At 55.3% G+C, this 24,723-nt stretch overlaps 1 protein-coding gene across 2 annotated transcripts in view; it reads left to right on the plus strand.

Moving 5' to 3' along the window:
- The window catches only part of CNTN4 (contactin 4), a 233,005-nt gene that overhangs the window by 116,248 nt on the left and 92,034 nt on the right, over positions 1-24,723 (plus strand). For both annotated transcript variants that reach the window (XM_036432117.2, XM_045579510.1), the window contains exons 3-4: positions 19,392-19,518; positions 24,402-24,577. In XM_036432117.2, the coding sequence (XP_036288010.1) occupies positions 19,392-19,518; positions 24,402-24,577 (303 nt within the window). The remainder of the gene's footprint in view (positions 1-19,391; positions 19,519-24,401; positions 24,578-24,723) is intronic.

Here is a 24,723-nt window from a genome sequence, read left to right on the forward strand (position 1 = left end):
CGCGGTGTCATACAGGGTCGTGAAGGTGCAATTCCTAAGATGCAGCAACATGTTGATGAAGCTCCGTAAACACTGATCAGTGATCGTTTTCATGGGCAGACCCTGGATGCAAACAGTAGCTGAGTACTTTGTAAGTTCCTTAGTCTCTGTGCCTCAGTTTCTCCATCTGTACATTGGGAATGGTAAGGAGCTCCTACCGCATAGAATCATGGTCAGAACCAAAGGGTTAGTACATATTAAACCCGTGGGATACTTTCTAGCACGTAATAAGACTCAGTACAGGCTAAGCATTGTCATTACCTTGCAAGACCATGTGTCCCAGCCGGTGCAGCTCAGTTGGTTGAGCAAAGGTCGCCGTTTCGATTCCCAGTCAGCGAATATGCCCAGGTGGCAGGTTCAGTCCCGGGGTGCTTAATGGAGGCAACCAATTGATATTTCTCTCATATCGCTGTTTTTCTCTCTCTCTCCCTCTCTGTCTCTGTCTCCCTCTCCCTCTCTCTCTCCGTTTCCTTTCCTCCCTCTCTACAATCAGTATAAACGTTTTCTTTAGAAAAGACTGCACACGTCAGTGTCTCATGGCGACGGATGAGCAAGCGCATGGGTGACGAGGGCTGGCCCCGTTGGGCTGACACAGCAGAAGGCTCCGGCCTCCGGGCTCAGGAAGCTCCGAGTCCAAGGTCAGGCTGGGGCCAGTTTGGCTCCTCCCGTGGCTTCTCCCGGGCCTCCCCTCTGGCTGTGTCCAAGCTTCCTCTCTCAGAGGGGCGTCGGCCACACCGCACTGAGCCAGTCCGGCGTCACTTCTGGGCCTTAGTGTCTGTGGACCGTTCTCCTGGGATCTCTGCCATGACCTCAGAGGGAACACGGAGAAGCGCCCATCCCCACAGGGTGCTCCCCCCCCCCCCCAGCACCAGTGTGCAGAGGAACTAAGCAGAGGAGAAGGCAGATTAACATGTCTGCATGGAGCTTTAAGCAGTGTGCTGAGACATAATTTCATAATTAATGCAAATAAAAGAGGCCTCGCTCATGCAGAGAGACTTACGATCCTGAGAAAGCCATCCCGCGCGGGACCTCAGGGGAGCCTTAAACTCCGCGTGGAGACCGTGCCGAGGCCTGATTGATTAGCCCGGGGGAAGCAGCCTCGTTAATGTATAGCCACGGTGCGGTCACCTGGCATGATCACCAGCGTTCGCTGTGCCTGGATCTGAGTGCGTTTCTAAAAATAGAAGCTGGCCATTGCCACAAAAATGCCACCCAGAGTCCAAGGGTGAGGATGTCCCAGCAGTTTGCGTCCGGTGGTTGTCACACTCATTCACTGTGACGGGGTCCGCACAGCCGAGGACACCCAGCTGGACACCGCTTGGTCATGCTGCCCGGCGTTTGTCCTAGTCACAGGGCCCAGGGAGCCGCCAGTCCAGGGCCTTTGCAGGTAAACCCTCAGCCGCGTGGCCCGCTGGGATTGAGACTAAACGTCTGTCTGGTGTCTTTTCTACTACGGTGTGCCTGGCACACCACGGAACTCTCACCCGTAACCGGCGAGACCTGTCCGGGGATTGACCCACCAGGCCCCGCTAAGAGGGTTCCATGCCCTCATGGGCGAGCAGAAGTCCGTGGGTGAGGCAGGCAGCACCCGCCCACAGGCAGCATCCGCTTGCTGGTACCCGTTGTCTGTTTGTAACTCCGTCGGAGCCGCAGCATCCTTCACAGACATGGGACCCAGGCTGAGCATCACGGACGGCACGGGTGCTTGCGAGTTTTTCTGTTTGGGGCTTTTTACCGAGTTTCTTTCCCGGCAGACGGTGGTGGCAGCAGGCAGGCGCTCGGGTCTGTGAGAAATCGGAGTGAACTTTGAAAACAGCTGATTTGTAAATTTGGACCAGAAAGGAGTGACTCTTCAGGGGAAAAATCACAGGTTTCCTGCAACGCCTCTGATTATGTGCAAATCAAAAATTGAGAAACTAGCATTTGCAACAACAACAACAAAAAATGTGCAAGAATGTGCGCTCTGCATGTCTAGATGCGAGGCCCGGAGCAGGCTGTTGGCAGAGAAGGGGCGCTCAGCGGGTAACCTGGCCACGCAGAACCCCGAGTCTCACCAGGAGAGCTTACCGAGGTGGTTCCTAAAAATGGTGGGGTTTTTTCCAGAACTATTTTGGTTCAATGGATAGAGCATCGGCCTGTGGACTGAAGGGTCCCAGGTTAGATTCCAGTCAAGGGCATGTACCTTGGTTGCGGGCACATCCCCAGTAGGGAGTGTGCAGGAGGCAGCTGGTCGATGTTTCTCTCTCATCGATGTTTCTAACTCTATCCCTCTCTCTTCCTCTCTGTAAAAAATCAATAAAATATATTTTTTTAAATTGGTGGTTTTCTCTATGATTTAAAGCGGGAAAAGAGGGCTCCCTTTTCTCTTTGTAGCCCAGTCCTCAGGATGGTGGTGATCATCTTACTGGAGTGAACATTATTCTACTATAGCGACGATCATTTCAATGCAATTTGGGGGAAATTTGATTCTGTTTTGACCATTATAGATGGTTGGGTACTTCCAAGTCCTGAATTCCATGATATGGTGAGGAAATTCTCACTTCACCCTGGCTTTTACAAAATCTTATTTATTCTCGGCCCTGTGTTTTCTCGCCTTGTCTGAACACTGGCTTCTAGCTTCTCTCTTCAATGAAATGTTACTGACGGGTCAATGTGATCTGACGGGTCAGCTGCTTCCGGAAAACTCACCCCAGATTACTGATGTCATTTGCCCCCGTTAGTTGTGTTCTTTGTGTGTTTGTGGGATTCTGCTCTGTGTGGGTGGAATTGGGGGCTGGTGGGGGAGGAGGGACATACCAGGCAGACGGGGCGGGGCGGGGGGGGGGGGCTGTCCTCGTGCGGTCAAACCATGCTTGCAGACACCTGTCTTTTATACTCTGCACTGTGGTTTCTCTGAGCTAACATCCCCGGGCCACTTTTCATGGTTGGTTTATCAGTATGACTTGGAATCAGTGGAGAGGCAACAGCTCCTCCGATTGCTGGCCCCTGGCAGCTAGGACACTTCGTCCAATGCCTCCTCAGCTGGCTCTGTGTCTGTGGAGCAGGCCTTGGGAAGCCTCAGCACCCCTCTGGCTTTTCTCAGGCTCTAAAACAGTTTTGATGATTTTATTATTATGACTAGAGGCCTGGTGCATGAAATTTGTGCAAGGAGGGGGATATGTCCCTCAGCCCAGCCAGCACCCTCTCCAACCTGGGGCTCCTTGAGGGATGTCCAACTGCTCATTTAGGCCCAATCCCATCATGCCTAAATGGCCAATCAGACATCCCTCTCAGAATCCAGGACTGTTGGCTTCCAACTGCTTGCCTGCCTGATTGTCTCTAACCACTCCCCTGACAGCCTGATCAATGCCTAACTGCTCCCCTGTCGTCCCGATTGCCCCTAACTGCCCTCCCCTGCTGGCTTGGTCACCACTAACTACTCTCCCCTCCCGACCTGGTCACCCCCAACTGCCCTCCCCTGCTGGCCATCTTGTAGCAGCCATCTTGTGTGTTGGAGTGATGGTCCATTTGCATATTACCTCTGTATGACATAAGATTTTTATTTATTTCAGAGAGAAGAAAGAAGAGGGAGATAAAACTAGAAATGTAAGAATCATTGATTGCCTGCCTCCTGCACGCCCGATGCTGGGGGTGGAGCCAGCAACCCAGGCATGTGCCCTGACCTGGAATCAAACCATGACCTCCTGGTGCATGGGTTGATGCTCAACCACTGAGCCATGCAGGTCAGGCTTTTCTTGGCATTGGATGTAATTTACTCCCCAGCCCACGGGGTTCCTTTCCAGAGCTGCTGATCTGGGGGTAAGAGTGAAGCCATCCTTCCAGCCACTAAGACACCATTTCACCTCAAACCAAAACAGTGTGAGTTATAGCGAAACGCATTCCGCATCTGTCTTGGATTTCAGCTCATTGAACGCCCTGGAAAGGCAATCAGCACAGGACAGGGCTCGCTATATCTCCAGTGAGGTGCTTAACTCCCCATCTCAATCAGCCATTCCCTTCTCTTTCCTCCTTCCTACCTGTCCCATGTTCCCTAATTAAGAATTATTCTTAATTACTGAGTTTATGTGTCATTTCAGTTTAGAGATAATTAATTACACTTAACGCCGCTTGCCAGGGATATTGCCTTCTCTACACACACCGGGCGCTTGATCATCCGGACGCCGAGCGCCCTCACCATGAGGCGGGAGCATGTGGATTTGTTGTGTCTGGTTCGCAGGGCCCTTGGATGCCTTAGACTTGATTTGCCAGTTCCCGTATGTGGGGGACACTGAGGTCCCCGGGCAGGTCACCGCCTGGAGGAAGGGGAACCCAGGGACCAGGGAGCAGCTGGAGAAAGAGGCGCCTTCTGGGTCCTCCACCCCACCGCCCCTCCCTTGTTCCCAGCATGTGTCTGGCACCAAGTCCCAGAGAAGCCTTCCACAGGGAAGCACGTCCTCTCCTCAGCGCCATCATCTTTCTTATAACTTTGTATCAGGCCCATTATTTGATTGTCTGCCTCCCCCAGCAAATGAAGCATCTTGGAGGACAGAGACCATTTCCAATTTTGTCTAGCATGTGTTTGACTTTGTTTAACTAGCTATTGACACAGAATAGACACTAAAGAAATTTTTTTGATGAATGAATGAGTGAATGAATGAATGAATTATTACGTATTCAACCAGTGAACCAGAAGGTCATGGTTCCATTTCAGATTGGGAGGCATATGCCCGAATTTCGGCCTCAATCCCCAGTGGGGGGGTGTGCAAGAGGCAGCCAATCCATGATTCTCTCTCATCGTTGATGTTTTTATCTCTCTCTCCCTCTCCCTACTTCTCTGAAATCAATAAAAATATTTTTTTAATTTTTTTTTCTAGAAACTGCATGTCATTTGACCCTTTTTAAAGCATGAGGTGCCCAGCATGCTTGATGCCTCTGTCACTGGGTTCAGGAAGAGGAGCAAGGGGTGGGTGCGTGAAAGCGAATCCGCCTCAGACATCTCTGAGCCGGCAGAGGAGAGACTCGGGCCAGGAACCTCACAGGTGCCCGATGACTGTCCTCGCGGCTGCGGGGGAGAAGGGGCAGCCTCTGAGAACAGATGGCGGGTGCATCGCTGAAGAAGGCGAGGCTCTAAAACGCAGAGACGGTTTGAAACCTGCCAGGAAGGTGGTTCTGCTTGAATGGAGAGTGAGGAAAGGACACGTGGGGAATGGGCAAGGAGAGAAGCCAAGGTCAGCTGCATCAGCGAATAGGATGCCATCAGATTGTCACAGACGGGGAACCCGGTGCCCTCCATCCTGGCGCAGACCCGGAGACAGCCCCCCCACTGCCGGCAGGCCTGCCAGGGCGCAGAAACTTCTGGAACACACTCTGGCCACACACTCAGAAGCCTCCACGTCTCCTCCTGCAGGAAGCTAGTTAAGGACGAGAGCAGGCACGGTTCTGGGTGCTCCGGATGCTGTTAGCACAGCGTACAAAATTGACAGCAGCAGCCTACATGGTAATTACAGGTCAGTGAGCGGACGAAGTACGGGATTTCTATAGGATGAAGAACGATGCTTCCAGTAAAAATCACGTTCTTGAAGAATACGTAATGACGTGGAAAGGTACTGCAATGCAACATGTATACAATGTAAGATCAAAATCCGAATATGAAGCTGGACACGGGTTTTACGAAAGGGGAGATACAGCAGGAAGAAAAAGGGGAGAGACCGCCACGTGCTAACTGGTGAACGTTAATTGCCTGCGGGTGGTAGGTGTGCGGCCTTCTGTCTGTCTCTTTGTTTTCCTCTGGTTCTGTAGCCCGTTTCCTGCTTTTATATCAGGGAAAACAGATGTGCGTGAAATTGTGTATGTTGTAAAGGAAATAGAATGTGATATCTTATGACTGAAGTACAAAACGTGCGGAGAACAGTTTTGGAAAATGAAGTTAGTGTTTTAAAGGTTATTTAGACCCTAATGTGGCTAGAGCCTTGGTGTAAGTATTCAGGGCTTTAGGGAAAAGTGCATGATATGTATGGTTGTTGTCACTGGAAAATACTAATATTTTGGAAAAGAAGAAGAAGATTACTCCCACCTATTTAAGAGAAGAAATAAATTCTCCTCGGAAAGCATGAAGGCAAATTCAATATCTTAGGAGAACGGGATATTTCTTAGATGCCCACTTAGTATTTTGGGGTTGGCTTTTTGCAGTATGAATTTTCACCCACGTTTATAAATCCTCTACTCGTTGTACAGCCACTGATAAGCGCTGCAGGAAAATAGGCCACGCGTTGAGGAATGAGTCCCTGCAGTCTGCAGCTGCGGAGAATTCTAGAATAAATAGAGTGCACTCTGTGACCGTGAAACGTGTCTGATCTCTCCAAGGAGTCTGATGAGTGAAGGTGTTGATGTTGCCCTGAAGACAGCTGTTACTGTCGATCGACCTTGACCTGCGAGCCGGAGAGATGAAGGGCGTTGTGATGGAGAAGGTGGTCCGTGACCGAGGCTCCAGGCTGTAGCAGTTGTTAACTTTTCTCGCTGGGGTCAGCGTTCCCGCTAGCCGTCTGACCGACCCGATGGTTTCTCGCCTCAGAATTCACAAACTCGCCGCACTGAGAGCTCACACGCGTATGGATTTTCTCCAGGCTGGCCCACGGGCGTCCACAGCGGAGAGTTTGAACTGTATGGATCCATCGCTCCACAGAGATGATGGACCACATAGTTCAAACCTCTCTTTCAAGGGTCAACTGTGTTTTCTGTCTTTGTTTATTTTTCAGTTGCAGTCGCCAAGCGATATTATACCCACCTCAGTGTACACCCAGTGATTAGACATCTGTCTACCGTACAGAGTGGTCGCCCTGAGGAGTAACGTGCCCCCTGGGAATGGCTCACCTCGGCCGGCACAGCATCTGCTGGGAGGAGGGCGTGGTGGGGGCAGGGCAGGCACCGCCTCTGACACGCCTCTCAGCCCCCGCCCTGCAGTGCACAGGGTTACACATTCACTCTCCTGCTCCCGACAGGAGTTCCCACTTAACCTGTAAACGGGTGGGGAAGCCGTTAGCGGCCATCAGCAGCCTGTGGGACTCGGGGATTTGCATGTCAGTCACTGAGCGAAGCGTCAGGGAGAGGAAGATGCAGGAACGCACCGAGGCCCAGGGAGAGACAGGCCCGGAGCAGAGGGGGCTGCCCCTGAGCAGCCGGAACCGGACAGCCAGGGCCGGGAGGATGGGGAGCGTTGCATGAATGGTTTATGATGTGCGGTGGGCCTGGACCCAAGGACCGGTGGTCCCTGGTCCTGCCCGCAGGGCTCACGGGAGAGTGGCTGCCGGGCCCAGGCTCCCACGGTCTCACGCTGAGGGCAGCTGTCTTGGCATGAGCCATCGCAGTGCCCACACACCTGAGCAAGCCAGACAAAACTCAGCCAGGCTTACCCACACGTGGCAGTCAGCTCCTTCTGTTTGGGGAATAAAAGCCTTCGATTATGAATTCTGTTCCTCCTCAATTGCTGTTTGAATTGTGGGTGACACTGCCAACGTTTTTTTTCTTCCCAATGGGCATCAATTTTGTTTCTAATGGAACAAAAATTCACATCTGCGTGTCTCTGATGTGTGATCATGTCCTTGTGGGGACTGAGGGGATGAAAGAAGGGTCGGGCACGCTCCGCACGGTGACGAGGAGGGCGTGCTAAGGACGTGCCTTGCCCGGGTAGGGGTGACGGTTGGACACGTCTGAACTGTGGAGAGGAAGCATCAGCCCACGGTTCCTGTAAAGTGGAAACCTCATTCATTGCGTGATTAGCTCTTTCTTTACACAGCTGTGAGCGTTGGTCGTTGAAATACACCTACACATTGTCTGGCTGGTGTGGCTTAGTGGTTGAGCACCAACCAGGAGGTCAAGATTCAATTCCCGGTCAGGGCACGTGCCTAGGTTGCAGGCTGATCCCCAGTAGGGGGCGTACAGGAGGCAGCTGATCAATGATTCTCTCTCATCAGTGATGTTTCTCTCTCTCCCTCTCCCTTCCTCTCTGAAATCAATAAAAATACAATTTAAAAAAAAAAAAAAGAAAACAGAAGGAAATACACCTGCACATCAGTGTGCAACCTGCCACCCTTCCCCTGTACATTGCCTATCACTGGGTCTCACACCGTGAATAGACTTTGTCCGGGTCCAGGGGTGGGGACAGACAGACCTGGCAGCTTCTGGCACAGAGCTGAGGACGGACACCAGAGACGCTGAAGGGACCGTGCGCGTACTCAGCACGGCTGGGCTTCGCACACGGCCTTCACAAACATCATCATCTTCTTTCTCCCCATTGAGAGGGAAGCGCTATTTGCTCAGTGTTCTCCTCTGGACCACTTGGGGCTTTCCTTCCCAACACTGTTGGCATCACTGTCCAGTGAAAAGGCAGCACTGTCCCCCCCGCCCCCCGAGAATGAAAGGATGACTCCGTGGGGAAGGCGGGCACCGTGCCAGGCTCTGCGTGAGCAGAGCGCCTACTGCCTGCGCTGTTTTATCACCCCGAGCCCACACAGGGAGTGACAATCAGTGCGAGCGTGTGTCTGCACACAAAGGGACATTCATCCATCCATCTCAGGTGCACGGCCTGCTGGCGGGGCTGGTGGGACAGACGTCGCTCGGGGCTGGGCACGGTGCCCGTTGCTGAGCCGGGCACACAAACCGAGCCCACAGGTATTAGCCACAGGTGAGAGCAGGCAGCTGGCTGGTGAGGACCCATCCAGGCAGGTGAGCCTTCGGCGGGTGAGAGGCGGGAATGGGCCCTGCCTGGCCGGCAGCACCCAGCTGAGGGTGTTCAGAAAGCACACACTCACCTGGCACCATGCTCCGTGGGAGCCCTTCCCACCGTGGTCTCCGTGAGCCCCGCTGGCCAGGCTGCCTCCTGCACGCCCCACACTGGGGATCAAGCCCAAAACCTGGGCACGTGCCCTGACCAGGACTTGAACTGTGACCTCCTGGGTCATATAGGTCATTGCTCAGCTACTGAGCCCCGCCGGCCGGCTCCACACCTTACGTTTTAAGCCAGGAGGCAGGTAACAATGCCAACGTCACAATCCGGGCCAATCATCCAGGTCGGACTCACAAGAGGGGCTGGTGTTGCTTTCACCAAGCTTATCAAGAAGCTCTTAATTGGCAGGAAGCATGGCTGTTGTCGGTCAGGGACCACACCCCCAGCAGCTCGCCCTGGAGCCTGTTGTTCTGACTGTGCCTGCGGACACGTCCTGACAGGTGCCTGTTGCCGTGCAGCCCAGGAGCTAAGAATAGTTTTACAAGTTTAAATGGTTGGGGGGAAAATGAGGGCTAATATTAATATTTCATAACACATGAAAATTAGATGAGATTCAAATTTCAGCGTCGCCACATTCAAGTTTCCTGGCACGCAGCCCGCTATTCCTGTGCCCCCCTTCCTCCCCCTCTTCCCCCCACCCCCACCCCGCACCCCTGCTGCAGCGCCTGCCGGACAGAGACCTTGTCCCAAAACGCAGAACACTGCCTGTCCGGCCCTTTGCAGAACAAAGGGTCTGCGCGCCCCTCCCCGCAGAGGGGTGAGATAGGGGCCCCTGAGGGAAAAGGCCTCCGCCCAGTGCCCTCCAGTGGGGCGGCCACGCAGACTCGGGGTGTAGTTTACAGGTGCCCTGACTCCGAGCATGGCTTGCCTCTGACGTCGACCGTCACCCCGACCCATCCCAGCGTCTCAGTCTCAGCTCAGACAGGTGTGCGACCCTCCGGGCCTTCCTCCAGAGACCCCCAGCCTCAGTCCCAAGACGCCAAGCTGACAGAATCTTAAATCCTGTTACCCCAGCGGCCCCTCAGTGCGCTGAAAGCCTACCCAGCCCTTCCCCAGAGAGGCAGGCAGGGTTTGTTTTCACGTGTGATGGTGGGGTGCTGGGTACGGGAGAGGAGGGGGGAAGGAGGAGGAGGGGGAGGAGGAGCAGGGGTGGCCCAGCCTTCCTCCAGCCCTGGAATGGCGGCACAGGGCCTGCCCCGGACCCCCGGCCTGAGGACCTTTGACTTCGGGGTTCGGGTGGATCTGGTCAGGCTCCCTCCACAGGGGCCGAGGGTGAGGAGCTCATTGGAAAGGGACAGAGCCCCCCGTGCAGGGCCCTCTCCCGGGATAACAGTTCGCGCAGCTTACCTGCCGTCGTGGCCCCGGGGACCCCTCGAGTGGCAAGGGCTCCCCCCAAGCTCCCGTGTGTCAGTCAGGACCCAGGGAGCTGGCCCTAGACCGTTTGGCTCAGTGGGTAGAGTCAGTCCCTGGACTGTAGGGTCCTGGATTCCATTCCAGTCAAGAGCATGTACCTCGGTTGCAGGCTCCATCCTCAGGCCTGGTGTGGGCGCATGTAGGAGGCAACCCATCGATGTGTCTCTCTCACATGGATGTTTCTCTCCCCCCATCCTGCCACTCTCTCTAAAAATCTGTAAAAAATAAAATAAAAAAAAATTATATATATATATATATATATATATATATATATATATGCACACACACACACACACACACACACACACATATATGTGTATATATATATACATATATATGTGTGTATATATATATATATATATCCTCAGGTGAGCATTAACCAAAATAAAGCCACGCACCGAAGAGGGTCAGGGGACTTTCCCTGTGGATTTCCCCGGGGCTGCCAAAAGGGACAAGTTGCCAAAACCAGTTTGGCTCAGCAGTAGAGCGTCGGTCTGCGGACTGAAAGGTCCCGGGTTCGATTCTGATCAAAGGCATGTACCTTGGTTGCGGGCACATCCCCAGTAGATGGTGTGCAAGAGGCAGCTGATCGATGTTTCTCTCTCATTGATGTTTCTAACTCTCTATCCCTCTTTCTTCCTCTCTGTAAAAAAAATTAATAAAATATATATTAAAAAAAAAAGAAAAAGAAAAGGGACAAGTTGACATAAGCCACTCCCCCAGCTCATTTATCGCTGCTGTTGCCACATGAGCCGAGCTGACTCCCACCCTGGTCTCCGTCCTGAGCAGGCCCACGGCCGTGGGAGCCCACCGGTGTGTGCCAGTGTGGCGGGCCCCCGCCCACCCACATGCCCAAGGGGCGGGCCGTGCGGGCTGCTGGGCCTCGGAGCGGGGCTCCGCTGATCGCCTAGGACTCTGTTGTCTGAATCACGTGTCGGATTCTTCAATTAAAGCGGAGTGGCCGCCTGGGGCTGGGAAGAGGCTGACATTTCCCGCCAGGCACCCGGCAATGCTGTTTATTCACAAATATTTGAAGAGGCCATTTCCCCGCTAAGTGTCTCACGGCTCCCTCCGCGGGAGGGAGGCTTGGCGAGAAGCACCGTGGCTCCCGTGACGTGGAAGTCCCCCTTTGGGAGGAGCCGTGAGACCCTCCAGAGACCCCCAGGCCTGTGCCCCCCTTTGCTGGCAGCCTCCTGCCCTGGATGGAGCTGGGGGGAGGAGGGAGGGTTAAGCCTCGAGGATCGGGCTGGAGGGGGACGCTTGCTCCTGGATTTGTTTGGGGCCCTCGGGCGTTTCTCTGGTTCCTCTCGCCCCCCGTTCCTAGCGGGACAGAGGCGGTCAGAGGCAGCTGCTCTCCCCGAGGCCCGGCTGTGTGTTCGGAACCCTCTTTGGGACGCACTCGCATCCCGCACACACCGACACATACAGACACCCCGCCCCCCCCCCCCCCCCCGCAGCTGGGCACCCAGGGAGGCGGGGAGCCAGTGTGCCTGGCAAGGTGCTTGCTAATCGCTCACATCTGGGGGCGACTTAGTGCCCGGGCGCATCTGAAGATGATCTTTTTAGAAATCACCAAATCAAATCACGAAGCCCTAACTGTCTGCCCTCGGCCATCAGCTCAGGGGGCGGCGGTCCAGGCTGGGGCTCCGGCCGGGGTCCCTGCTGTGGACCCGCAGGGAGATGCCCGGGGTTTCCGCAGCCGCCCCGCACGGGCTGCTCCCTCCCGCTCGGGCCGTCCTCAGGTGGCACCTCTGAGCGTGGCACCTGGTTTGCCAGATGCCACCGCCGCCGCCCAGGCCCCGGCCGGTGTCAGGCGCAGCCCGTGGACACGTTCTCCCTGGCATTTCGCAGGCGCCCCGCGTGAACTCCTAAAAGTCAGGCGCAGATTGAAGCCGGCTGTACACCTGAGCCTTCCGGGTTGCTCTGGGGATTTGTTTGGAGCTGACATTTGGGGGGTAACTCAGTTGCCCTCGGAATCCGCCCCTTGCTCACTCCCTCCCGAGCGGGGAGAAGGGAGGGGAGGGGCAGGTTAGTGCAGGCGCTTAGGTAAGTTTGAGGCGCTCTGATGGTCGGGGGTGGGCCAGTTAGGGGTGGAATTCCGTCTTTTCACAGGTGGCTTCTGGGTCAGAGCTGGGCCTTGGGTCACATCTGCTGCCTAAAGGTGTTCCTGATGCTGGGCGTGGCCTCCGGGCCTGAGTGTCCATGGTAACGTGTGAGTGTTTGGCAGGTTAGATGCTGCTGGGCTCCAGACCTGAATCCCCACGCAAACTCAGAGCATCATGAGAATACTCAGAGCATGACGAGAGTACCACTGCTCCCCCAATGCTGCGCCAGGCATAGGGGGTGGTAGGCCGCCAAAGCCCCAGGGTCTCGGAGTGGCCCGGTCCTCCCGCCTGCCCGCCTTTCCTCCTCCCGGACCGTGCCACGGCCACCGAGCGATGCCACGGGAGGGGTACCTCCAGTGCAAGTGCATTCTGAAACGTGCTGTATGTTAACAGGGAAACCCATGATGTGTGGGTACCACTGCTCGGCTCTATACCCACCACTGTGCCACACCCTGCCCTCTCAGACCACCCGCCCCCCAGAGCCGTTTCTGAGAAAGTCGCCATGGTTTCAGGGGAGGGGCGCCTGTGCACGGGGCATGAGCACGGGCTGTGGCCTGTGAGTCCGCGGTGGAAGGGCCCAGCCGCTCAGGGTGAGCTCTCTGCCCTGAGGGCGGACCTGCAGCTCGGGAGCCTCGAGGACCAGCCTCCTGCGTCCTCCCGCCCTCCCCTGGCCTCCCCATCACCGGCCCCAGGCAGTGTGTGTGTGTGTGTGTGTGTGTGTGTGTGTGTGTGTGTGTGTCTGGGGAGGGGGGGGTTCTTGCCCCTTGTAGCTCAGGTGACATGCCAGTGGCTATAGAATCTCACCTGCCATCGCTCAGCAGGACCTGTGCCGTCTAAGCGAGGAGGGGGTGGCTGTTCGGGTAAATTCCTTCAACTTCCCTGCACCTTGGCCATCTTTCCCACAATGCTGGGGGGAGGGAGTCCGAGATGGAGAGATGCGCACCCCAGCTCCCCCGCTGAGGCCCTGAGCCGGGCCATGCCTCCCCTCCTCCGCTGTAAGGGGACTCCTCGGGCTGTGAGAAACGGGGTGTGAGAAACATAAGCGTCGGGGTTGCCCACGTGCCTGGGAGAGGAACTGAAACTGGAAGGCCTGGATGGCGGGGGTGTGTGTTCAATTCTCACATAAAGCTGCACGGACTATGTGTCAAGCTTCCTCTGGTTTTTCTTCTTGTTGTTGTTGTTGTTATTGTGTTTTATTTTTTTAATATATTTTATTGACTTTTTACAAAGAGGAAGAGAGAGGGATAGAGAGTTAGAAACATTGATAAGAGATAAACATTGATCAGCTGCCTCCTGCACACCCCCTACTGGGGATGTGCCCGCAACCAAGGTACATGCCCTTGACCAGAATCGAACCCGGGACCTTTCAGTCCAGAGGCCGACGCTCTATCCACTGACCCATACCGGTTTCAGCGGTTTTCTTTTGTTTTTGCTTAAAGTCTTAGGACATTACATCCCAAGCGCCGTGCAGATCATGAGTGGAACCCTCTGGGCTCCTGAGGGGTGAGGTCACGCAGACAGGTGAGCGAGGCCCCGGCCAGGCACCCGCGGAGCCGGCTCTCCCGGGGCAGCCCCGTGGCTGCTCGCACACCACATGTCCTCCTAGGGCAGCAGGCAGGGAAGAAACATCAGCAGTTTTTGTTACTCCATCCTTTCGTGTTGAAGTTAATTGAATATTGTCTGATCCTTCTAAGTAAGCTAAATATGTTTGAATTTTTGCGAGTCTGATTGAATTTCAGGTGCTCAGATGAAAATGAATTACCGCCGGTGTAATTTCATCTAACAATTACGGAAACAACTCGATACATTGGAATGTGGTGGTTTGGCTATGTAGTCATATGGAGATACAGGAGAACAAGAGAGAGAGAGAGAGAGAGAGAGAGAGAGAGAGAGAGAGAGAGAGAGAGAGAGAGAGAGAGAGAGAGAGAGAGAGAGAGAGAGTTCCTCGCAGCCTGAGCAGCAGGGATATTGAAAGCTCCCAGGTCCCATAGCATGGGGCCGAGGACGAGAGCTGGGGGCGCCCCCTCCCCCAGGTGGACAGAGAGTGAGAAGTGACTCAGACCAGGACGGGATCATCCAGCCCAGCCCCCTTTCCAACGCTGTCCGAGGCACAGCTTTGCTATGGAGGAGGCTGCCCGCGATTCAGTGACCATTGCAAGTCCGAGACCTGTCCCCCGGGGGTCGTTGGTTGTTGTTGACCTGGGGGTCACAGAGGACCCATAAGCCGCCGGCCTGGCTGGCCTGGGCCCCCGGGCCGTCACAGCCACAGGCCCGCGCACCCTGCCCAGGGGAGGGAGAGGCCTCGCGTGTCCGCACGCCACAACCACACATCTTAAATCCGGGGGACGTAGGTTTCTAGGTGGGCAGAGGTGAGGGCCCCTTTGGATTTGTGACCCGCTTTACCCGACGCCCAGGCCGCATGAAACTTCAAACAGTGGCGCATTTCCTGGCATCTGCCTGGGATGGGGCCGGGGTAAGCTGGGGATGGATCGCAGACAGGCAGTCTCGGACAGCCGCCGGGACCCGCAGGCGGATGGCTTCCCTGTGGCCCCGTTATCCGGCTGCTGTCTGCTCGGGAGTGGTGGCTGCGCCCGAGATGTCCGGTGTCAAGAGGGCGGCGTGTCCTTTCCTGAGAGCTGGGCCGTGTGACTCAGCCTCTGCTTCCCGGCTCTGACTCCGGAGATTAGTCTCTGGCTTCGTGGCGGGAGACACACAGGTTGAGAGGTGTGGATTGCACGAGTTTTGTCAGCGTGGAGAGAGGCCCGGGCCGGGGGCCCGTCTGTAACTAATTTCAGAGAGCCGTTCTCTGTCCCTGGCCACCTGTGGGGTGTCACCGATTAATTAAATGCTTCATTTCTTTTATCTAATTGAGGCCATGGCTACCTCTGAGGCATCCCTTCATAAAGGCATCCCTTCATAAAGTTCGTTGCAAAGACAAATGCTTTGCGAGGGCCTGTTAATTCCAAAGGAAACACCCAGAAAGCTCTGTGCTGCCCTTTCCGCAAAGGGGCCCAGGCGGCGGCCTCTCCCGGCCAGCCCTCCTCCGTCCCTCGCAGCGGGGAATGCGCTGGCCCGGCCTCGGGGCCGAGGATGAGCGTGAGCTGCGGGCCGGGTGGGCGTGGGTGGACACAGCTCCGGTGGGAGGCCGGCGGGAGCGGGAACTGGATCCACCTTGGGTCACTCAGCCCAGGAGACGCGGCCGTTTCCCAGGAAGCTCTTGGAAACCGGGCCTTCGGAGTCATCGTCCGCTTTGGGTGATGCCTTCAGCCAGGTGACCGTCACACGTGACAGGAGGCTGCTGGCAGAGACCCGGATGGGGGGCAGGGGAGCGAGGCCCTCCAGGGGCACATGATGAGGCTGAGGTCAGATGTGGGAGAGTGAGGGCGTCCATCCAGCCCCCGCCCACCCCGCCATGGATCTCTACATGTTGGAACGTTAGATGGATTGAACTAGACACCACTGACAAGGAAACAACCTGAAAAACACAGACATGCTACTGAATAGTGGGTGGGCTAATAAGGTCATGTAGGAAGAGATCAAAAGTCACCTCAAGACACGGGAAAATGGAAACACAAAATCTCTGGACACAGCGAACGCAGACATAAGAGAGGAATTCGCAGCAATACAGGCCCAGGCCAAGAAGCAAGAAATATGGCAAAGTCCAGTGGTCGGCAAACTCATTAGTCCACAGAGCCAAATAGCAACAGGACAATGATTGAAATTTCTTTGGAGAGTCACATTTTTTAAACTTGAACTTCTCTAACGCCACTTCTTCAAAACAGACTCGCCCAGGCCGTGGTATTTTGTGGAAGAGCCACACTCGAGGGGCCAAAGAGCCGCATGTGGCTCTCGAGCCGCAGTTTGCCCACCACGGATCTAACATGACACCTAAAGGAACTAGAAGAGGAACAACAAACAAAGCCCAAAGGGAGTAGGAGGAAAGAAAGAATAAAGATTAGAGCGGAAATACATGACGCAGAGACTAAAAAATATAATAATTCAAAAAGTTGGTGAAACTATGCGCTTGTTCTTTGAAAAGATAAAGGAGATCGATAAACCTTTAACCTGACTTGTAAGGAAAATGGGAGAAAACCCAAATAAGTGGAATCAGAACTGAAAGAGGAAAGTAGCCACTGACATCACAGAACCACAAGGACCATACGAACAACTCAACTCTCCACCAACCAAGTGGGCAGCCTGGAAGAAACGGATCGATACCTAGAAACATACAGTCTTGCAAAACTGAATCAAGAAGAAACAGAAAATCTGAGCAAACTGATTATAACTAACAAAATCAAAGTGGTAATCAATAAACGCTCAGCAAACACAAGTCCAGTCCAGGACCGGCTGGCTGTAGAGGTGGGTTTTACCCAACAGTCCAGAAGATCTAACAGCTGTCCTCCTTTCACATATAAGTGAAATATAGACTTCAGAGAGGAAGGGGCAGGGAGAGAGAGAGATAGAACATCAATGATGGGAGAGAGTCATTGATTGCCTGCCTCCTGCACGCCCCCTACTGGGGACAGAGCCCACAACCCAGACCTGGAACGGAACCGTGACCTCCTGGTTCCTAGGTCAACACTCAGCCACTGAGCCACACCAGCCGGCACAACGATTCTTCTTAAACTATTCCAGAACATTCAAGAGGAGGGAAGACTCCAGAGCTCATCCCATGAGGCCAGCAACATCCTAATTCCAGAACTCTCCTGCTGAGTGTCAGAGCTGGGACCAGGTGACCATCATCATGAAACTATAAAACTGAATTTCAGCTGACCCTCACCACCCAGGGTCACGTCTCCTTTGGTCCCCACACACTGACTGCCTTCCCCCTCCATTTCTCCCTCGGGGCCACCCCCTGCTGTCGGTCTCCGTTCTGGGGGGTGCGCTGGCTCTGCTTGCTCATTGGCTGTTTTCCGTGCAATCACAGGGCCCTTGGCATTTTCTCCGCTTCTCCGCTCGGCACGATGCTCTCAGGATCCACCCTGATGTCACAAACCAGCCTCTCATCTTTCCTGGTGGATGAGTCCCTTTCCCTGGCATGGATGCAGGGAGGCACTGCCGGCCTGGCTAGAACAGACCTCCCGGCGGTCTCTCAGGGGGCCTTCCGGACGCGCCTCATTCCGCTGTGACAGCTCGTGGCCGGCAGTCAGGGCCCTTCACCAAGCTCCCGGGCCGGGCCGGCGGCTGGCCAGTCAGACTCTCCTGCACCCCACTTCCTCCTTCACCAGCTCACCCAGGAAGGAGGATCGGATCCAACAGAGCGGCCGAGAGAGTGAAAAAGGCCATACCTAGGCAGGTGCCTGACCTCAGGGCGGGCAGGGGCAGGGGACCAGCAGGCGGGAGTCCCCACGGGCAGCCCGAATGCCAAGCAGAAGAAAGGCCGTTTCGTTGGAGGGGACCTTTCATCGCTGCCAGGAATGGAGACCGGCGCTGGCTTTGTCCCACGTCGCTCTCTGCTTTCTTTGGTGTTACTGAGGGGGAGACGCCTGACACCGAAGGGCAGATGTTTCCTTTATCCGTCTCGGCAGAGACCTCCCTCCTCCTTCCCGGCCCGCCTGCAGGTGACCCGGTTTGCAGAGGACAATCGTGCGCCCAGTGTCAGAGAGAGACCTTGGAGATCAAAGCCGGCTGTGGGGCCCACACCAGAGAGTTTACGGACCCAGCAGGCGCGCATCTGAGGGGACAGGGCTGAGGGGAGAGAGAGGATCCGCCCACCGTATTCCTTCCCGGGAGCCAGAACTCGGTGTCCGGTTATTTTAGTTTGTAAATGGGTGGTCCGCTCCGGGGGGGGGTGGGGGGGGGTACTCAGTGTCACTTCACATCACAGCCCCCGGCCCTTGTCCCCGAACATGCCTCAGGCAGTGCCGGGGCCGCCGCTGGAGCGCATTAGAACATGGGGCAGTGGCCCTCACATAGAACAAACCCTTGTTGACCATCTTCTGTGGATGAGCCGCTGTACGTGGCAGCACAGGACACAGAAAAATGGGTACGAGACAGCCATACTCCCAAGGAGCTTACAGTCCAAAGAAGGAAAGAGGAGTTAACAATGGGCTTGATAGAACAAGTCTGTGTCCACAGGGGCATAGCATGTAGGGGTCACGTGGTAAAAGGGAGAAAGGGAGGGTGCCGAAAAGCCTTGTAGGAAAAAAGGAACTTGAACTAGATTCTGAAGAGCAGCCTCGCTTTGCTTTCGGGGCGAAGGTGGGGAGATGCTTCGGGGCCCATCTTTATGATGGGCTCCCCTGGGGAGAGGCCCACGCCTCCCACACTCCGCCCCAGCGTGACCCGGACGAATTGTTCTGGTCTCGGCTGCTATCCATGACATGTACGTCCTGCGCAGCCAGGTTTGAGAGGAAGCGATTAGAAACGCGTGCATCATGCCCAGCCGGGTGGCTCAGTGGTTGAACATCAGCCTATGAACCAGGAGGTCACGGTTTGATTCCCGGTCAGAACACATGCCCGGGTTGTAGGCTCGATCCCCAGTGTAGGGCGTGCGTGCAGGAGGCAGCCGATCCATGACTCTCTCTCATCATTGATGTTTCTCTCTCTCCTTCTCCCTTCCTGTCTGAAATCAATAAAAATGTAATTTTTTTAAAAAAGAAAGAAACCTGCATATCGCTCCGTAGTCACAGGCACTGGCCCAGTGGCAGGCCAGGCGGGAACTCTGACTGTGCTGGGCCCCATGGCGCCAAGAGCGGGGACACCGCACCCCGGGGCAGGTCCAGCAGAAGCGGGACAGACCCCCCTGCACAGCCGGGTGTGAGGAAGGTTTGTATGTGTCCTGAGCACAGGCCCTTTCCTACTGAGAGGGTGTGACACTGTCATGCTGCGTCTGTGCCCGGAAGCTGTTCCTACGAGCGCGTTCTCCCCGGAAAAAGGGGCGTCTGCACCCCCGGAGGCCTCCGGGACAGACCACATGCCTGGTCCTCAGGGCCATGTTGTCCGAGTGCGTCCCGCACGGCCGCCGCCGCTGCTGTCCGTCTACCCCTTGTCCTCACTGGGTCACTGCTCCGCTGGCTCCCTGCCTGCCGGGCGGTGTTCTTCATCCCGGACCCTGTCTCTTCTCGTTCCAGGCGACGCCACGCCGCGCGGCCCGGTGTTCGTGCAGGAGCCCAGCCCCGTCATGTTCCCGGTGGGCTCCGAGGAGAAGAAGGTGAAGCTCACCTGCCAAGTGAGAGGGAACCCGTGGCCTCGCATCAGGTGTGTCTCGGCGCTGGCGCCTTCGGGGCTAAGAGGGAGGGATGCCAGGGCACCGGGTACACACGGAGCCCCCAGGCCGGGCACCGAGTACACACAGAGCCCCCAGGCTGGGCACCAGGTACACACGGAGCCCCCAGGCCGGGCACCAGGTACACACGGAGCCCCCAGGCCGGGCACCAGGTACACGCGGAGCCCCAGGCCGGGCACCGAGTACACACAGAGCCCCCAGGCCGGGCACCAAGTACAAACGGAGCCCCCAAGCCAGCGCCAGACCATCCTGAGATGCCAGGGAGAGGCTGTGCTCCCGGAGGCTCAGGCCCTCCTCCCGCTCTGGGCAGAGCTGGGCAGTGCGTGTCCTGGTGGCCCTCCCACTGAAAGCCTTCCCGCTTCTTAACAATGTCTTTCTCTTTCCTTTTCTTTCTTTTCATTTCAGAGAGGGAGAGAGAGGGAGAGAGAGATGGAAACATCGGTGATGAGAGAGAGCCATCGATCACTTGCCTCCCACTGGGGATGGAGCCCGCAACCCGGCCATGTGCCCTGACCGGGAGCCGAACAGTGACCTCCTGGTTCCTAGGTCGACGCTCAACCCCTGAGCCACGCCGGCCGTGCTGTAATGTCCTTTATAAACTACAGCAACAGCTTATGAAAATGCAAGAAACGGGCAGGGAACTCAGAACTGCGCAGGTCGTAGACGAAATGGGACTGGAACCCGGAGCAGCAAGCTGGACAGGAAACGCTCACACCTCGAGGAATCATGTGAGCGGGGCCTTGGACCGGGCAGCCCCGCAGGAGTCGGGGTCACAGGACAGAGCTCAGCTCAGCCACCAGGGGGGCTTACGTGGAAGGCCTCCCGGAATACATGCTGGCCTCCGTCCGACCGGAGGTGTGGCCAGAGCTGAGCCTCTTCCCTCCTGAGGGGCTGCGAGCAGCAGTGACCTCCGGTTCTCATCCTCACCGTGGTGCTGAGCGGCTCTCATAGGAGAGGAGGGTCATCTGAAGAAATCATCCAAAGTCAGAGGAAACGGAGAAAGAGAAGCAAAATGTGAGAGGGGGAGGAGGGGGAGGAGGAGAGACTGATTAAACGTATCTACCGTAATCGGAGTTCTGCAAGTCAAGGCAAGGGAGCACGGGGAAGAGACAGTATCTAAAGAGACGGCTAAGCATGTCCCCACGTTAACGAAAACCCTAAGCCACAGGGTTAGGAAGCGCGGCGAAGGGAATGGCAAGCAGGACAAGGAAACATGAAGCCCCATCTAGAACTGTCGCTGTGGAACCGAGCCGAGCCGAGGAGCTGGACACAGACACAGCCACAGCCCCGGCTGTAACCCCGCAGCCTTCGGCGAAACCGGCGGGGCAGCACTGAGCTGTCCGTGTCGGCGAAGAGCGAGATGGAAAACAGCCCTTCACTGCAGAGACGCGTTAACTGTCAGATTCCTCTGTAGCAGAAATACTTCCCTTAAATGAGAACAAAGCAAATAAGTTTTAAAGCAGACGCTGACGTGTGACTCCGGCAGACCCTCTCTATAGAGAATTCTAGAGGATGTGCTTTAAGCAGAATAAACACGATCTCAGCAGCAAGGAAAAGGGATAAGGAAACCAAGAGGTCCAGGTTGATATTCCTACATAAACAGTCATCATCACAGTCATCATCGCACTAAACAAGAAGAGTAATAAAAGCAATACTGTCTTGCAAAGACAAAAAAAACAACAAAAATAAACTCAAGACAACAGTAGAAATACATTGGAGAGAGATCTACTGCAGGATGGGTTATCCTCTGGCTAAAAAATGAAGCACAGCCAAAACCGGTTTGGCTCAGTAGATAGAACATCGGCCTGCAGACTGAAGGGTCCCGGGTTCGATTCCAGTCAAAGGGCATGTACCTTGGTTGCGGGCACATCCCCAGTAGGGAGTGTGCAGGAGGCAGCTGATCGATGTTTCTCTCTCATCGATGTTTCTGGCTCTCTGTCTCTCTTTCTTCCTCTCTGTAAAAAATCAATAAAATATATAATTTTTTTAATGAAGCACAGCTGGACCCCTCCCTCACAGCGTACACACAGATCAATTCCGCGTGATCAGAAGGCCCGCATGAAAAATCCAGAGCACCTTGAATAGGAAGTAGACAAACACACCTCTGAGTCTGGAGGGAAGAGAGATTCCTGGAATATGACAGAGACATTTGCCGTCATTGATGTGAAGAACTTCTGTGTGACCGAATGAACGAGATGAGTGACGTCACAAGCTCCCAGTGGGAAGAAGAGGTGTTGGACACTGCCATCGGCAAAGGGTTACTATCCAGAGTCTCAAGTACTCCCACAGATCTAAAGTAAAAAGCAAGTAACAGTGGAGCATTTCCGGAAGACATCTGAGGAGGCAAGACGAGGAAGACCCCTATCCCTTCAGTGTATAGAGAGATGGCCAAGGCATCCGTGAGCAGAAGTAGACAAAGTAAAACTAACACCTCCGGTTTGGAAGACCGCATTGACTGCAGGATAGACAATGTGAGCAATATAAATACACCTAACCCGGGGTGCCCAGCCCCACACCCTGGCCCCGCGGTGGCGACGAGTGGGTCACAGTGGGTGCGCAGGCTGGCGCGGGCTGAAGAAGCAGCAGGAGACATGGGGGGCGAGCCTCGGACTCCCCCGACCTCGCGTCCTTCCGCTCACTCCCTGGACTGATGCTGCCCTTTTCAGTCTCAGAAGGCAGACCCAGACCCAGAAAACGCTAAGAAGTGTGGACTTGTCCTTTGCATGGATGTCTCCCAAGGACCTGGGGGCCTTCCTTCCGGCGGGCACACAGCCCCCCCCTCTGGACAGAAGCCGGGGTCACAGGCGTGACTGGTGTGCTTTTGCTGCGAGGTTTGCACAGGCCGGAGTGCCTACAGAGTTCAGAAATCAGCTCTGAGACTCCCCGACGGGCCCTGGCCCTCGGGAATCTCCTTTGTTCCTGACAGGAGCCATCTGTGCGTCATCAGCACCTGAGAGTCCTCACACGGTGACAACAAACTGCGAATTCGCAAAGGTGGCGTGAGAGCAGGAACCCAGTGTGGTCCGCATCCAGGTCACCGAGTGAGAACCACCCCGGGTGCAGTTCTTTCTCCTGGAAACGCCTGCTTCTCCCAGCGAGAACCCCGCCCTCTGCCCCCTGTCATCAGCGGGACGCAGAGGGGGTTAGGGACTCCCTGCAGAGCATCCTGGTGGAGGTGCCCGGTGGGGACCCATCCACCCAGGGAGGCGCGCCCTGTCCCCAAAGCCACTCGGTTTCTAAAAAGACTCGCGGGCTCTCGTTCCCGAACGCCGCTCTCAGCTTGCAGCTCACATTAGTTTGCAATTTCCTCTTTGAGTTCTTAGATTTGTCAGATTAGATTGCTCAACTCTCATTTGAAATGAGAGCTATGGCTGAGACGTGATCCGTTGACTCAAAAAAAAGAAGAAAAAAAAAAGTCGCAGGCAGGCAGCCAGCGCCCCAGATTCATGTGCCTCTAGACCTGGGAAATGGAACCGGCTGTTCTCTTTTTATTGCTCATCACTTTCCTGCCGGAGTCAGGACACAGAGAGAATTACTGTCGGGCTACACACCTCGGCGGGGCCTCGTACCCATCTTCTTACCAGCAAACGCACACAACAAACACACACACAGCCACGTCCCGGCTCCTGCTTCCCACCCACCGCCCCACCTCTCAGCTTCTGACATTTTCCATCTTAAAGACACAGATGCCAACAGACATGCCCCACGGTGCTGGGGTGGGCGGGCTCCATGCTCCCTCCACTGTGCCTGAGCAAGCAAACATCCAACGAAGAAGGAGACTCGCCGAAACTGGTGTGGCTCAGTGGTAGAGCGTCAGCCTGCGGACTGAAAGGTCCCGGGTTCGATTCCGGTCAAGGGCATGTACATTGGTTGCGGGCACATCCCCAGTAGAGGTGTGCAAGAGGCAGCTGGTCGATGTTTCTCTCTCATCGACATTTCTAGCTCTATATCTCTCTCCCTTTCTCTCTGTAAAAAAAAAAAAAAAAAAAAAAATCAAAATATATTTTAAAAAAAAAAAAAAAAAAAGGAGACTCTTTACTCGAACCCACAGCCTGTGTGAAGCCCACGGAGGCTGCAAGGGAGGTGACGGGAGATCGGGGGCGGGGAAGTTGACTAATTTTGACACAGAAGAGAGAGGAAGACCTTTTTGGGAAGAGGTGTCCTCTAAGATGACCTTGAAGTGTGGGATCGCAACAGAAAGGGCCATCCTTCAAACGTGCCTTTGTTGATACCAACTACCCGAACCCTGCACCGGCCTGGCCTGCGTGGTCTCCCTGACAACCGTTTACATGATGAGCCCCCGTTCTCCGACTCCGCGATTCCGTCTGCTCTGGGTGGCAGTTTCGGTTTCCTATGTGACTGCCACCGAGATCATGGACATGTCAGCTCCAGCTACACTCTGGTCGTTACCTCACACAATGTATTCTATTTGGGAGGGGCGAGGAGGGAACAAGAGATGGTTATTAAACTGTATTCGCTCAGCCTGGCTGGTGTGGCTCAGGGGAAAGAGCATGGGCCTGCAGACCCAAGGGACCGGGTTGGGCATGTGTCTCGAGAAACTTGTTCAGAAACTCGGTTGCAGGCTCCTTCCCAGCCCGGGACCTCTCACATCGAAGTTTCTCTCTGTCTCTCCCCTCTCTTCCACTCTTTCTAAAAATCAATGGAAAAATATCCACAGGTGAGGATTAAAAAAAAAAAAATTGTACCAGCTCAAAAGGCTCTAAGTATTCAGATGACATACTGGCTGCGATGAGCTTTCTGTGGAAAGTCATTGGCTATTCCCAAACACACACACAAAAGGAGAGCTTGTTATGAAAGATCTGCTGTTTACATGTGTGGCATTCTTGCTCCGCAGGTGGAAGTTCAACGGGACGGATGTGGACCCGGGCGCGGACTTCCGCTACAGCGTGGTTGAAGGCAGCCTGCTGATCAGCAGCCCCAACCGAACCCGGGACGCGGGGACCTACCAGTGCGTGGCCACCAACGCCTTCGGGACCGTGGTCAGCAGAGAGGCACCGCTGCGCTTCGCCTGTGAGTAGCCGCCGCATCGCGTGGCCCATGCGACGTGCAATGTTTGTGTCGCGGCACCACTGTGTCCTCACACGGAGTCTCCCAGAAACCCAAGAGGCTTTCGTGGGATACCACCAGCTCACCCTCCTCTCGTTCCAGGATCGTCG

Source organism: Pipistrellus kuhlii, unplaced genomic scaffold, assembly GCF_014108245.1.
Source record: "Pipistrellus kuhlii isolate mPipKuh1 unplaced genomic scaffold, mPipKuh1.p scaffold_m20_p_11, whole genome shotgun sequence".
Lineage (NCBI taxonomy): Eukaryota > Metazoa > Chordata > Mammalia > Chiroptera > Vespertilionidae > Pipistrellus > Pipistrellus kuhlii.